A 14,787-nucleotide genomic window follows, 5' to 3' on the forward strand; every position below is an offset into this window, starting at 1 on the left:
TTAAAAAATGTTTTGTAAGTAGAAAAAAATGGAAAAAATTCAGAAGAAAAAAATTAATGATTGCAATAGAATTTTAAAATGTATTAAATAAACATGCCCCTGAAGATGGCCCTGTACAGAGGGACCGAAACGTTAGGTATATTGCAGTAGAAATGGGATGATTTTTCTCATTTTTTCCTCGTAAATTGTTCGAGTCTGCCAACGACCGCACAGGCCAACCCTCTCTCTTCATCAATTCATCGGTCGAACTAACACCTTAAGATCAATTTCCAATACAAATTAGAAATGAATTAAAAATTTCCACCAATAAAAAATCAATATTAGGATTGATCATCATTTATTCATGACAATTAAAACTAAAATCATGTATACAATTCTCCGCCAAGCCTGATTGTGATCAGCATTACTCGAATTCCACAATTAGCTATACCCAATTATCATCAATCCAGCATGATTAATCGATAAAGCAATGGTTCCTGCATAGGTACAGTGGTGAAACGTAACAGAACCAAACAGAACCGAAAATTCGACTTCGCACATCTTATGAAAAACGCACTTATCTTCGCAATAAGTGCATTTAGAGAAAAATCTCACAAGACATTTTTTGTTGGAAATTCAATTCTCTAAATAGATTGTCTTGAGACATTTTTTCGTAACACCACTCGTTCTCGAGATAAATGCGGCATTCATGTGGGCAATTGTCAAGAATGGAAATGTTAGGTTTCACCACTCATTTACAGAGTTGAAGACATATGGTTCTTTTTCTGTTCCGCCAATCAGTTTTGTTTGAGTCAATTTTGCGGTTGTTTCTCGTTTGGAGTTATCCCATCGTGCTACTTATCAATAAATAAATACGGTGTAGAGAGAATTTAGATCACATGAAGTAAGCGAAGCCGAAGGTTCGTTTTATGGCGTCCCAGTAGTATCTGTCCCAGTTTTCTTTCGTTGACTCTTCATCACTGAAATAAAAAATATGTCAATGTAATTTTTTAAAATGAATTCTGCAATTTTTTTTTCAACGTGACATTAAATTTAAGTCAATTTTACTGACTAAAAAATGTTTTTTTTTACTGTTGAAAATCATTATATACTTTTATTTCATTGTGTAATCAATGATTAAAGGTTTAAAGAATTGAAAATCAATTGTATTTAATGCAAAATGAATTTTAAAAAACTAATTCTGCAGATTTTTTCAATTTAAAATTAAATTAACATCAGTTTCGTTCACTGAAAAGTCTTTTTTCAGAGTAAATGATCATTAGATTTTTTATCCAATTCTGAAACCAATTTTAGGAGACGGAAAAATTAATAAAAGAAATCAAATTTTACAAAAATTGATGCAAAAAATGATTTTGTGAACAAACAAGAAAATTAAAATCTTCAGAAGCGATGAGATTATTTTGTTAACAGAAAAAAAAATAATTACCCGGCTGGAACCCCAGTCTGAGTGAGATCGACTTCAGTATGATCAGATTTTTCGCTAATATCGAGTATAACTTCGCTAAAATGTCCCTCCGGCCAGTGTTTGCACCTCCACTTTTGTACAATTTTAGTTGGTGACAAGTCGACGAATTCCCCGTGGACATTTCCACCGAAGAGTTCGAATTTCCCCTCTTTCTTTGGCTCTAGTCTTACAGGTCCTTTCGTGAAGGCTTGGACCATCTGGAAGAATCAATAAATGTTCAAAATTAAACATTCCACTAGATTAACAAGTGGCCCATTGCACAGGTCTAAATCAATTACAGTTTTTTTTGCTAAAAATTAGCAATTTGCTTCCGAACGGATTAATCGAATCAAAACAAAAAAAATGCACATTCGGTTTTCTGTCCTTAATTTCAGATTAGTAGGAATCCTTCCTGAAGTTTAACCTCAGGAAAATTTAATATTTTTTTTCAAGACAATTTGAGATAAAATTGTTTAGTGAACTGAATTTATTTTGAATTCGACAGATTGAGTAAAAACAAAATGAATGTAAAATTTGATATCACAAGAGTTCATGCTCCTGATACATCAATGTTGATGTCTCGTCGGTCGTAAGTAAATTATTTAAATTTTATTTTTCTTCCTGAATAGTTTTCCTTAAACTGGACTTAAGACCAGTGTAAGTTTTTTGCTGATGAATTAGCAATTTGCTTCTGAATGGTAAATTGGGGAAGAAGATATACCAGCCATGAAACTTTAATATGATCCCTAAATGTCTCAATGTCTAACATGAGCTCCGTATGCCCTGCTTAAACATCTAACAAACGCCGACTAAATTAAAATTGAACTGGTTTAAACTTCCACTGAACACTGATTAAACCTTGACGAAACCTTGGTTAAATCCTGATTAACCGCCAACTAAATCCCGACTAAACCACGATTAAACCTCGATTAAATATTTTTTAAGGTAATAATTTCAAAGCAAATGATGCGATCGTCAAACGAATATTTCAAGCCATAATTGAAAAGATTTCGACGATTATTTTTTGAATAATCCATCTAAAAACAGCATATTTGAACTCTTGAGACCAAAATTAGTCATCGTCACACAAAAAACTAGAAATTTCTGATTTGACGAATACAATACTTTAAAACAAAATTAAATTACATCATCTAAAAAATTATTAAGGCCCGGGTGTACTATCTTTCGAATGTTATCTGATTTTTTTTTAATCTTTCGTAAACCAAAATTGTCAATTGAGTGATACATCATGTAGAAATTCCCAAAAATTATGATAGAATGATAAAAAAAATGGAAAAAATTCTGAACTTTTTCAAAGAGCGTTTTTAATTGAGATTCAGAATGAGTTGAAAAAAGTGGAAATTACAAATATCTGATTCGCTGTGGCAAATTATCTATTAGCTGTCATTTTCCATGGTGGATAACAAAACACTAACTCCTCATGGGAAGTGACAGCTAGGTATCTCAATTTTCAAAACAGTGGTATGTAGTCATCTGCCATTTTTATGTGATAAAAGTGTGATTAAAAAATTCTCCAAAATATTACAACTTTTTTCAAAGAGCCTTTTCCGTAATAAATGCCTCTGTGCAGTGTGGGAAAAGATTTACGAAATCAGTCTTCCCCCTGCATGATATTGGGTGACAGGCCGCCATTTGTCACCGTAAATCAGATACATTTTTCAATTTCTTGTTATTCAACTTATTCTGAATATAAATTAAAAATGCTCTTTGAAAAAATTAAGAATTTTTTCTACTTTTTTTTGATTATTCATTCATAATTTTTCAAAACTTCTGCATGATGCAGGACTTAATTGACAATTTCAGATGACGAAAGATGAAAAAAAACATCGAGATAACGTTCGAAAGATAGTACACCCGGGCCTTAAATTAAAATTATTTGTTGGGGATTTCCCACCTCTATAGTAGTAAAAATGTTGAAAAACTCCTGAGCTCTACACTGGAACTTCTGCTGCTGCTTGACAGTGGTTGTGGAGATCTTGTATCCGGGGGTTTTGTTATTTGATACTATAGTGGTATTCATTTGTGCTTTTACGTTGATTGCGGTCTTGCAGTTCTTTGTTATTGCCTGATTCTCGTCTTTCTTAGGGAGAATCATACCCTTGGTAAATTCTAGAATGAAAGTAATGCCAGAAATCAGAATAATTAACCACTAAAATCATGAAATTTAGATGTGATGCTGAATATTTTTATCACGTTCCATCTTGGGTCGGCTGACCTCACATTTGAATACCATTATTTTTAAGTCATTTATCTTCACCTCTTACTGTGGAAATTTATCTCTGGAGGTACTGAATCCGATTATTGACTTGGGCTGTTGCATTCGGGTCAAATAAATGAATGAAATACATGAAAATGAGGATTTAGTGGTTTCGAGGGTTATTTGACTCTCGACACCATTTGTCTTTCAAATAAAGACAAGCCGAAAAAATTCCTGGAACTTATTCGTAGACAATTAATTCTCTAAAAAGATATATTCTGACATTTTCTCGTAAACCCGTAGGAACTTCCTCATTGCAGGAAAAGCCATCAAAACAATAAAAAAAAATTCCACATGAATTTTCAGCACAAAAGTTTATTAAAGTCACTTTTATGCCCTATAAAATAATTTTTTGATGTTGAAAATTGTTAGATTTTTTTATTTCTTTGTGACACAATTTTTTTAAGATGAATTGGATTAAAAATCAATTCAATTTGATTTTATAAATTATTTTGCCAAGGGAAATAGAAACTATAAAATTGAAATTGAAGCATGGGATTCATTGTTTTGTTGAATTTCCATCGGGAAAGTAAAAAACATCAAATTTATTTTTTTTATAACTAAATCCGGGAATTTTATTGAACATGAAATTGAATTGAAGTGAATTTTATCAACTGAAAATTTTTTTTCAAGTGTAATTTATCCACTGAAAAATCTTTCTCAACGTTGAATGCCGTCGTATATTTTTATTTTGTTGACAAACCAATTTTTGAAGAAGAATTGAATAATTTAACATTGAACTGAAGTCAATTTTATCCATTAAGAAATTATTCTTCGACCCTATAAGTTGTTAGATATTTTCATTTCTTTGTGAGACTAATTTTTTAAGATGAATTGGATTAAAAATCAATTAAATTTGATTTTATAAATTATTTTGCCAAGGGAAATCGAAACTAAAATATTGAAATTGAAGCATGGGATTTACTATTTCGTCGAGTTTTCCTGATTGAAGTAAAAAACACCAAATCTATATTTTGTTTTTAAATAAATTCCGAAATTTTCTTCATCTTAAAATTGAATTGAAGTCAATTTTATCGACTAAAAAATCATTCTCAACGTTGAAAGTCGTCACATATTCTTATTTTCTTGTGAAACCAATTCTTGAGAATGAATTGAATTTGAAAATCAATTGAAATCAATGCAAAAAATTAGTTGTCCAAGCAAAAAGAAACTAAAATATTGAAACTGAAGCATGGAATTTATTATTTCGTTGAATTTACTCCAATGAAGCACATAACATAAATTAAAAAAAAAATCCTGACATTTTGTTCAGCTCAAAACTGAATTAAACTCAATATTATCCCCTGAAAAATCATTTTCGACCGTTAAAAATCATCACATATTTTGAATTCCTCGTGAAATAAATTTTTGAAGAAAAATTGAATTGAAAATCAACTGAATTTTTATTAAAAAAAAAAGTTCCACGAGAAAAGCCGTCACTTTCAATCAAAATGAACAAAATAATTCATTTACCTTGCTTCAAGGCTGTCACATACGCTTTTAGTCGTTCTCGAATGAATTCCTTTCCCTTAGTATGCAAGAAATGTTTCACGTTCTCACCCTCGTCATTACTATTTTTCAAAGTAATCTCGATCTGCAGGTGAATGAAAAAATGACGGATTAAAAATAATACAAGAGGGAACATGGAAATGATTTATGAAGGGATGGCTACTCACGTCGACTTCCGAGATGTCATTCTCCTCAGAAAGATTCGGAATGTTGATCTTTCCCTCGATTTCCTTGTCCTCCATGGACACCCACTTCAGGACCAAATTCCATTCGTAAAAAAATATCAACTTTCCTTTTCTGTTATTTACTACTGCCTCGCCCTCGCAGGTTTCTATATCGGTTATAGTTACACTAACTGCAAATGAAAGAGGTTACAAACAGTTAGTTAATTTATAATGTAATTAATTAAATTAATTATTCATGTTATTTACTAAACAGCTAGTTGATAATCATTTATTATTAGCATTATTAGTGAATGACTATTACTTAAGAATAAGAAATCAATTAATAAGATAATTAATTGTGATGAAATTATCAAGAAAGAATGGGATTTTTCGATTTTCTGAAAAAGTTATGATGTTTTTACAATGAGAAATTGTTTCGAAAAATGCCGTCCGATTTACCTTTGTCTCCCTCTATTTTAAAGTCCTTGAACAACTCCTTGATCTTCTCCTGGGACCAGGCGCAGGCATTCTTCTCCGTCCAGTGCCAATTATTGACATTAGTGGCATCAGGCCTCTCCTCGACAATCCAGCGTGGATCTCCCTCCCCCCACTTGGCCATTATCCCTCAATCTGCAGGAAAAATAGAGAATAAACATTTCTCTGTTCCCAAAAACTATTCAGAGTAAATAGATGCTGACATTCGATTTCAAACGTTGAAAGGATTTTAACGAAAAACAAGTGGGAAATTGCTCTTGTATTGCATATAGTACAGTTATTGTTGCTAATAAATTAGCAATATGCGTCCGAATGGTTATTTTACACATCATTTCCTTCTATCATGTATAATTCATTGTTTATTTCATATTATAAAATTGAATAAGATTTCTTTTCAACTAATTTTGTCAGATTTTCAACTCAGTTGAATGTTATCATCATCATTATTCTTATTATCCCTTTCTTCTGTACAACCGATTGTCTTTTTTACGGTTCTATCTCTCCCCTCAGCCCTTCGATAAAATGTTAATAGAAAAATTTTATTTATACATACTTGAATGAATTTGAAACATCACATTTGAAGAAACCATCAGAAAGCTCACTTTCAGGGAAATTCATGAAAAATTCGAAATTTTCAACAATCATCATAAAAATTAAATCAATCAATATAGCTATCGTAATCATCTTTTAACTTCGACTTAATGGCATTGAAACAAACATTTTAAGCTGATTGAATTGATTTGAAGCATGACATTCAAAGATATCCCCGGAATTCTGATTTTCAAAAAATACAAAATTTTTGCAAATTTTCAAAAAAATCAAAATAATGATTATTGCTCCGTTATTATTGCTCTTGAGCCAAATATTTCGTTGCTGTCGAGAGCTGAGCAATTATTCATGTTTGAGACTTTCAAATTTGAACCAAACAAATTCTTTTTTGGCAATTGTCAACTAGCGATTTCGTTGGCCCAAACAAGACTTGTTTGACAACGTGTTTGTTTTTCTCTCAGTGTAGAAACATTCTCAAGATTTCACGTTTACAAAAGAAACATCAACACCAACATTGAATTGCGAAAATTGCGAAGGATTTTAATCAGAAAGCCTTCAAATATTCGCAGAAATTTAAAAACATCCGCAAGATTTTATTCTGACTTGGAGCAAAAAAAAAGCAAAGATGATTATGTTAGTGCAAAATTAACGTTTCACATTGAAATAAATAAAACCGATGGATAAGCGAATGCTCTAGGGCGAAATGGGACTTTTAATAAATCTTTAACAAGAAAAAAAATGAGAAAAACACTTGAATACTCTCACTCAACTAAATTATTGTTCCTCTGCTGAAAAAATCAATAACAGCCCCTAACATTCCCAGAAATATAAAAACATTATTACGAAAATCTACGCTCCACGTGACTTCAGGGCCACTGTCAACAAATGGATTCCTCAGGGGTTTTTGGCAGAACCTCTCCAGCCCCTCAACCAACCCCTCTCTAACCTCTGAACCCCCAAACCCACCAAATCCCCCCCAAGAAATCACTTTTTCACGTCGATTAATTCACAAAAATCGCCGAATTCCTGAGAAAAGTTCTTCGACTCACCGAATCAACTGGTCTTGCTCCGAATAACCAACAGAACTCCTCGAACGCTCTCGCTTTACTCTGAAGATCAGCGAAACGTCTTGTTTTCTTTCGATCTCCCGAGACAATCAACAGAAGATGGATCCTTCGAAGTTTACAAACGCGAATCGTTCAATAAAAGTGTGTCAGCGTTTCTGGCAATCGTGCGAGGTGCAAAATCATTCAACGAATCTCGGATAATAATTTTCTGGAAACTTCACGAGGCGGATGGAACAATTCCCCCTCACTCTCCTCTTCTAGGGACGCTAAACCTCCGAAATTCCCTAGAGATTTCCGTGGTCATTTTTTTTGCTTTGAGCGCGAAATTTAACTAGACTGGAGTCTAGTTGTATTTTATATTATGATAACTATTAGTGCTCATAAGGGTCATACCTTGCGAGGGTCAAACGTCACAAGGGTCGTACCTTACAAGGGTCAAACGTCATCAGGGCCCTATCTTCCGAGGATCAAACGTCGCAAGGATCATAACTCGCAAGGGTCAAACGACAGAGTACAGGCGGGACAATCTCAAGGGTCAACTGGGAGAGGCAAGGAGGACGCGGGTCAAAGGGGAGAGCTTTCAAATATATTTCGCTCGGTATATTATTGTCTACGAAAATTTTTTCCCGCGTAATCCCGAGCTCGCAAAAGTCCCTAGATTCCCCCAGAAACCTCGGGGAACTCCCTGGAAGGTTGAGTTACACCCCCCTGCCCTGGAATGCAGCGTGGTCCTCTGAGTCATCTTTTAAACGCCAAAATGACAAAAATCATCTGACATTTTTCGTCGAAACTTGAAATTAATTCAAAAAATTGTCTGCGAAAAATTTTTCCCGCGTAATCCCGAGCTCGCAAAAGTCCCTAGATTCCCCCAGAAACCTCGGGGAACTCCCTGGAAGGTTGAGTTACACCCCCCTGCCCTGGAATGCAGCGTGGTCCTCTGAGTCATCTTTTAAACGCCAAAATGACAAAAATCATCTGACATTTTTCGTCGAAACTTGAAATTAATTCAAAAAATTGTCTGCGAAAAATTTTTCCCGCGTAATCCCGAGCTCGCAAAAGTCCCTAGATTCCCCCAGAAACCTCGGGGAACTCCCTGGAAGGTTGAGTTACACCCCCCTGCCCTGGAATGCAGCGTGGTCCTCTGAGTCATCTTTTAAACGCCAAAATGACAAAAATCATCTGACATTTTTCGTCGAAACTTGAAATTAATTCAAAAAATTGTCTGCGAAAATTTTTTCCCGCGTAATCCCGAGCTCGCAAAAGTCCCTAGATTCCCCCAGAAACCTCGGGGAACTCCCTGGAAGGTTGAGTTACACCCCCCTGCCCTGGAATGCAGCGTGGTCCTCTGAGTCATCTTTTAAACGCCAAAATGACAAAAATCATCTGACATTTTTCGTCGAAACTTGAAATTAATTCAAAAAATTGTCTGCGAAAATTTTTTCCCGCGTAATCCCGAGCTCGCAAAAGTCCCTAGATTCCCCCAGAAACCTCGGGGAACTCCCTGGAAGGTTGAGTTACACCCCCCTGCCCTGGAATGCAGCGTGGTCCTCTGAGTCATCTTTTAAACGCCAAAATGACAAAAATCATCTGACATTTTTCGTCGAAACTTGAAATTAATTCAAAAAATTGTCTGCGAAAATTTTTTCCCGCGTAATCCCGAGCTCGCAAAAGTCCCTAGATTCCCCCAGAAACCTCGGGGAACTCCCTGGAAGGTTGAGTTACACCCCCCTGCCCTGGAATGCAGCATGGTCCTCTGAGTCATCTTTTAAACGCCAAAATGACAAAAATCATCTGACATTTTTCGTCGAAACTTGAAATTAATTCAAAAAATTGTCTGCGAAAATTTTTTCCCGCGTAATCCCGAGCTCGCAAAAGTCCCTAGATTCCCCCAGAAACCTCGGAGAACTTCCTGGAATGCAGCGTGGTCCTCTGAGTCATCTTTTAAACGCCCAAGTGTGACTGCTTTCCTTCCGTCCCCCTCGTCGGACCGTAAACATAAGGATAAATAATCGTTGAAAAGGGGTCCCACCCTTTCATGTGGGACTGAGATTAATATTAATTAACGTGTACCTGTGTAGTTTAAATGGAGAGAGGTGGAAGATGGTTCTTCACGAGGGAACAATTGGCGGACACACCGTCGAGACGTGCTGGCATGGAGGCGGACAGGGAGGCTCGCTACAGACGCCAGGCCGTTAATTTCATTCGTCATGTGGGACAGAAACTTGCTCTGTATCCTTTAGCAGCATTATGTCAACTTATTTAATTATTTATCGTCGTTCTTGGGGGGTGGGTGGAGGATTTTGGACCGCTGGAGAGGTTAGGTCGTGGAGATAACCTAGAAATCGAGGAAATGAGGATTTTTTTCCATTTTGGGGGGAGTAAATTCACCTGGGATGAGGGTTTTTTGGATTTGAGGGTTGTGAAGGGTCTGTTAATTATCAGGAATTTGACTGAGAGGCATTTTGCATCGTGTTACCTTCTAGGCAACTGGAAAATCATCTTCAGGAGTCAGGATTGACAATGAATATTTTGTTTTTCTCCCTGCCTCAGTGAATTTCACGTGACAATTACTGGATTTTTTTAATCAGCTGATTGGCTGGTTGCGTCATGAGTTAATCATGAATTATATATTATTGTCAATTGAATTATTTTGCAAGAAGCATTGCAGCAATTAATGGAGGATCATTGTCAAGACTCAGTCCTGATACCAGATATGGACAAACTTTATTGGAAATGTAACTGAATAAAATATAAAACCACAGGGATAGATGTTACGTAGACATTGGGTATCGATAATGATCACGATTGCTCTCGATCTTCTCTCTAGCTCTCCTCATCGAACACTGACTCATTCCCAAACTCTCTCATCTCAGCATACTCTAATTACTTTCTTCGTTACTTAGCACTCTCTCACTAGCACCTACACTCATTCTCCATACTCTTTGTCACCCACAATGATCTCTTTAATTCCGTCACCCAGGCCACACGCATCCCCCAAAACCTCCATCTAGCATAAACATTCTTATTTTCCAAACTGTCACTCGCACCAAACACTTCTCATATCACACCTCAATTCCATAAACTCAGTCTCAAACATATCGTCTCTATTCAGTCTTTCTGATCTGATTCGTTGCCTCTTTAGCGTCACACATCCGGTCCCTCACGTATCGCCCTCTTTTCTCTTTTATTTCTTCATTCATTCACTTTAGTCTTTGAAAACACATGCACACAAAAATGGTCTCTTGACCTTTTCTCCTAGAGCCCCTCATCATCGAGATAATTACCAAGTCATCAAGCGGGGATCCTCAATTTTGTGAGACATTTTCCTTAATTGATATTCTTAATTTACAGTCCACAACTATGGATAAATACAGCCTCAATCCTCATGCACAGATTCTTCATGTATCAATCGTTCACTCGTTTCGACAGAAATGTACTGTCCCTAGCGGTTCTATTTTGCGTTGCTAAATCATTCAAGGAGGAGGACGGGAGGATATACCCAGAGCCATTCCTAAAAACTGCCCACTCCTGCCTCTACAGAGATTTACCACCCCTAGACTCCCACTCTCCCGTAAGCCACACTATTAATTCAATGAATAATGATCAATTAATATTCAACGTTTTTCAATGAGAGAACCATACAAAGTACAGAAGTAATTTCTAAGAGTTTTGTGATTTTTCCATTCCTGTTTGGTGAAAAATTGTGAAAAAATAGTTGGAGAATTTTTGTAGCAATACGAGCAGCAATTAGAGGACTTGCTGTTTTATGAGTATGTCCTGCTTGCGACACTGGGCTTTGATTTAGACATTGATCATGCACACACTCACATTTTGAAGAATTCTCATTTAGTCACTGGTAATTAAATTTTTTTTCATCGATAGTCTCTTCGGCTGAGAAGTGGTAAATCGAATATCTGGGGAAGGGGCGGATTCGGGGGAAAATGTCTCGAGACATTCTCCTCTGAGGCCACTCAGTATCGAGATAAATAAACAATTAAAAAGTTGCAAAATGTGGAATACCTGTTCTTTCGTCGATTGATCAATTGTGAATTTCGAGATTATCTCGGTAATGAAGGGTTTTAGGGCAAAATGTCAGAAGATATTTTTTGTGGGAAATTCAATTCTCTATGAAACAGGTCTACTAACATTTTTTGATAAAACCACTCAATATCGAGATAAATGAACAATCAAGAAGTTGTAAAATTTCGAATACCTTTTTTTTCGTCAACTGATCAATTGTGAATTTCGAGATTATCTCGGTAATGAAGGGTTTTAGGATAAAATGGCAAAAGACATTTTTTGTGGGAAATTCAATTCTCTGAAAAAAAGTCTATTGGCATTTTTCGATAAAAACATTGCCTCGAGAGATATTCGTAAAATAGTCTATAAATGCATTCTGGATCAGTAAAATTTTACCACTTCACTGCTGAAGTCTATTCTCTCAAATCATTTTGATTAGATTATTTATCAAGATGAATGTATTTACAGCGACCACGGCTTTAACCAAGGTTGCGCACGACATAGCATCACGCAGGTGATTAATTAGAAATAATTTCCTACTTTTTTTGCGAAAACGAAACGAATAAAATTCTAGAAAATCAACGAAAAATTGATTTAAAAAATGAATTATGTGTGAAGTAATTTTTATTCTGGAGTCTCGTTGCGAAAAGAAAAAATAGAATATTCAGGTAAATGAAAATTTTTTCTTAAAATAAAAACCACAAAAGTGTAAAATTCATTTTATAATAATCAAAACTCTTCTCACTTACGCATTTTTACAGTAGAAAATTGGTCATAAAAAAATAGAGTCTGTGTCAATGACAATGTGTTTAAGTTCACTCGACTAATAATTTCTATTTTTTTAAATTTATTGGACATTAGCCTGGAGTTCACCACGATGTGCCTGCAGTATAAACCAACAGCAGTCGCCTGTTTCTGTCTTCAGCTGGCTTGTCAATGGGCAAATTGGGAGGTGAGAATTTTCATGAACAATATTTCGAATTAGTTTATTCTTAATTGTTGAAGCAATTAAGAATAATCAATGAAAAAAAAAAATTCGTTCCAGTGAAATTTTTTTTTAATAAATACATGAGAATTCAATTCGTGAGAAATTTCTCAATTTCATGATTTCTTGGATTTTACCAAAAGTATCAATTAAAAAATGTACCTTAAATTTTCTCATATTTCCTCATAAATTTCCAAACGAAAAACAAGTGGACAATTGTCCATTTTGGTGACAATTTTTTAAGTGATCTTCCAAAAATCGATTTTTGGAACAATACCAATTTTTTTGAATCTATATAAAAAATTGCACTTCAGTAGTTGTTAATGAATAGAGTTCACTAAACTCTGCATTCCCTAAAAAAAATCATGAAATTTGATTGACCCCTAACAACAAAATTTCGAAAAAAGACTGCCTACCCCCCAAAAAATTGGAAACTGAAATAAAAAATCACGAAACAATAATTCCCCAGATACCTCCCCCGAAGGACGGTAAGCCCTGGTTCCACCAAGTCGACGAGACGCTCACCCAGGACCTGATCAACCACCTGCTCTCCAAGTTTCGTCACAACGTTGGTGGCTACTACCCCCACCTCCAGGAGAAGATAATGTCGTTCTGCTACAAGAACAGTCCAGTCACCCCTCACCCCAGCCCCTCGCACTCCCCCTGGAGGGAGCCCCCCAAGGTCCACTGCCCCCTCCCCTCCCCAGACCCCAGCTGCCCCCTGGCAGGTTCCTCAGGTCCCCCCAACCCCCAATTTCCACCCCCTCAACCCCATCCCCGCCCCTTCCAGCGTCCTCCAGACTACCTCCACCCCCCGCCACCCCCTCACCCCCACCAAAAAGATCACCAAAGCCCCCCAGATCCCTCCAAACCCCGTCCTCTCCCCAGAAGTCATCACCAGAGGCTTCAAAACTCCTCAAAAAATTATTCACCTGCTCCTGGGCACCACCACCGTCACCACCAGAAGCCACCAAACCCTTTAAAAAGCCACTCAAATGCTCAAAATCCTCCAGGACACCATCACAGGCATCACCTGGAGCATCACCAGAAGTCGGCAGACCTCAGCTACCTCAACTCCCCCATCATGACCCCAGACATCCCCGAGGACCAGAGAATAGAGAGTTCAGGGGGAAAAATCGTCAGCTCGATGACCCCAGGGGCTCCAGTAATTCAACCAAATCTAGAGGCCCCTGATGACCTCCTGGAGATGGCACCCCCTGACAACTTCGACTTCGAGCACACCTTCATGAACGTGATGGAGAGTTTGACGTCGATAACGAAACCAGACACTTGTAGATTGGATAAATCAGATGGGGGGGCTGGAGGGCTGCAGGAGGTGCCCTCGATGCCTTCTGGAGTCGATTCCATAGACTCCGGAGTATTTTCTCAGTCTCTGAGTCAACCATTGAGTCAAGGAAACATCCCTCAGGGTTCGGACTCTCAGTTGAAACGAAAATTTGAGGCAATTTCAGGGAAAAACGAATCGTTCTCTTCGATTTTCGATCCTCCAGATGATGTGGACGAGGCACATCTCGAGGGTTTAGATGACAATGACAATGATCTCTCGAGGAGTGACAGGAAGAGGAAGAGGAAGAAGGATAAGCACAAAAGGGAGAGGAGGAGGGAGAGGAAGGAGAAGGAGAGGGCTGAGAGGGAGAGGGCAGTATCACCGATTACACTTAAAATTCCACGTGAGAAACTGGGAAATTTTGGAGACGACATTGATAAGGGCCTGGGGGAGGAGGGGGCGATGAGGAGAAAGAGGCAGAGGGAGGACGACGGGGAGGTAGAGGCGAAGAGGAGATATCAGGGAGATTAAGGAGAGAGAATATGACTGAGTTGTGTGGGAGTTGGTTATCTAGTGCCTTAGATGCATTTCTACTTTGAAAAATGATTTTCAAGTTTGAGAGATGTTGGAAGTTACCAGATTACTTGATTTATAGTAAAGTTTATTTGATAATTATTTGGTTGTTGGTGATTTATTTCGGGGTGTGAGGGGAGGGAAACTGATTGATGACTTCATTGAGAAGTAATTAGGTCACTGAAGATTCTAGATTTTTGTTGGAAATCGTTTGAAATGTCAACATAATTTCAGATCGAGGGAACTTCATTCGTAGTTCTTTTTTATTTGTAGCGGTTTCGTTAAAATGAGAATTATTATTTATTTTCGCGATTATTATTAGAATGAAGAAAGAATTTCCGTCTGAATTGTCGATTGTCTCGATAATGAGTGACTTTAGGAGAAAATGTTATAGAACATTTCATTTAGAAAATTC

General features: G+C 36.8%; 2 protein-coding genes across 2 annotated transcripts; one reads left to right on the forward strand and one right to left on the reverse strand.

The window, feature by feature from the left end:
* Nucleotides 1-320: 320 nt before the first annotated feature.
* Nucleotides 321-7,742, reverse strand: LOC107035936 (activator of 90 kDa heat shock protein ATPase homolog 1). Its single transcript, XM_015253596.1, has 7 exons — nucleotides 7,489-7,742; nucleotides 5,855-6,025; nucleotides 5,399-5,586; nucleotides 5,196-5,316; nucleotides 3,360-3,574; nucleotides 1,427-1,662; nucleotides 321-959 (listed from the first exon to the last, which is right to left on the reverse strand). The coding sequence occupies exons 2-7, from the start codon at nucleotides 6,012-6,014 to the stop codon at nucleotides 875-877; spliced, it is 1,005 nt and encodes a 334-aa protein (XP_015109082.1). The 5' UTR covers nucleotides 6,015-6,025; nucleotides 7,489-7,742; the 3' UTR covers nucleotides 321-874.
* Nucleotides 7,743-9,458: 1,716 nt separating this feature from the next.
* On the forward strand, nucleotides 9,459-14,474 carry LOC107035918 (cyclin-T). Its single transcript, XM_015253565.1, has 6 exons — nucleotides 9,459-9,735; nucleotides 10,858-11,077; nucleotides 11,239-11,362; nucleotides 11,995-12,040; nucleotides 12,388-12,478; nucleotides 12,981-14,474. The coding sequence occupies exons 1-6, from the start codon at nucleotides 9,590-9,592 to the stop codon at nucleotides 14,328-14,330; spliced, it is 1,977 nt and encodes a 658-aa protein (XP_015109051.1). The 5' UTR covers nucleotides 9,459-9,589; the 3' UTR covers nucleotides 14,331-14,474.
* The last annotated feature ends 313 nt before the right edge of the window (nucleotides 14,475-14,787 follow it).

This window comes from Diachasma alloeum, unplaced genomic scaffold (assembly GCF_001412515.2).
Source record: "Diachasma alloeum isolate Michigan unplaced genomic scaffold, Dall2.0 Dall_scaffold_00202, whole genome shotgun sequence".
Taxonomy (NCBI): domain Eukaryota; kingdom Metazoa; phylum Arthropoda; class Insecta; order Hymenoptera; family Braconidae; genus Diachasma; species Diachasma alloeum.

Excerpts from the sequence above, each read along its gene's own strand:
- LOC107035936 (XM_015253596.1), bottom strand. The coding sequence starts at position 6,014 with ATGGCCAAGTGGGGGGAGGGAGATCCACGCTGGATTGTCGAGGAGAGG. Across the intron at positions 5,317-5,398 it reads ATGACATCTCGGAAGTCGAC|ATCGAGATTACTTTGAAAAA; the intron begins GTGAGTAGCCAT and ends ATTCACCTGCAG. Across the intron at positions 3,575-5,195 it reads TGTGACAGCCTTGAAGCAAG|AATTTACCAAGGGTATGATT; the intron begins GTAAATGAATTA and ends CTTTCATTCTAG.
- LOC107035918 (XM_015253565.1), top strand. The coding sequence starts at position 9,590 with ATGGAGAGAGGTGGAAGATGGTTCTTCACGAGGGAACAATTGGCGGAC. Across the intron at positions 9,736-10,857 it reads GTGGGACAGAAACTTGCTCT|TCCACAACTATGGATAAATA; the intron begins GTATCCTTTAGC and ends CTTAATTTACAG. Across the intron at positions 12,479-12,980 it reads GTCAATGGGCAAATTGGGAG|ATACCTCCCCCGAAGGACGG; the intron begins GTGAGAATTTTC and ends ATAATTCCCCAG.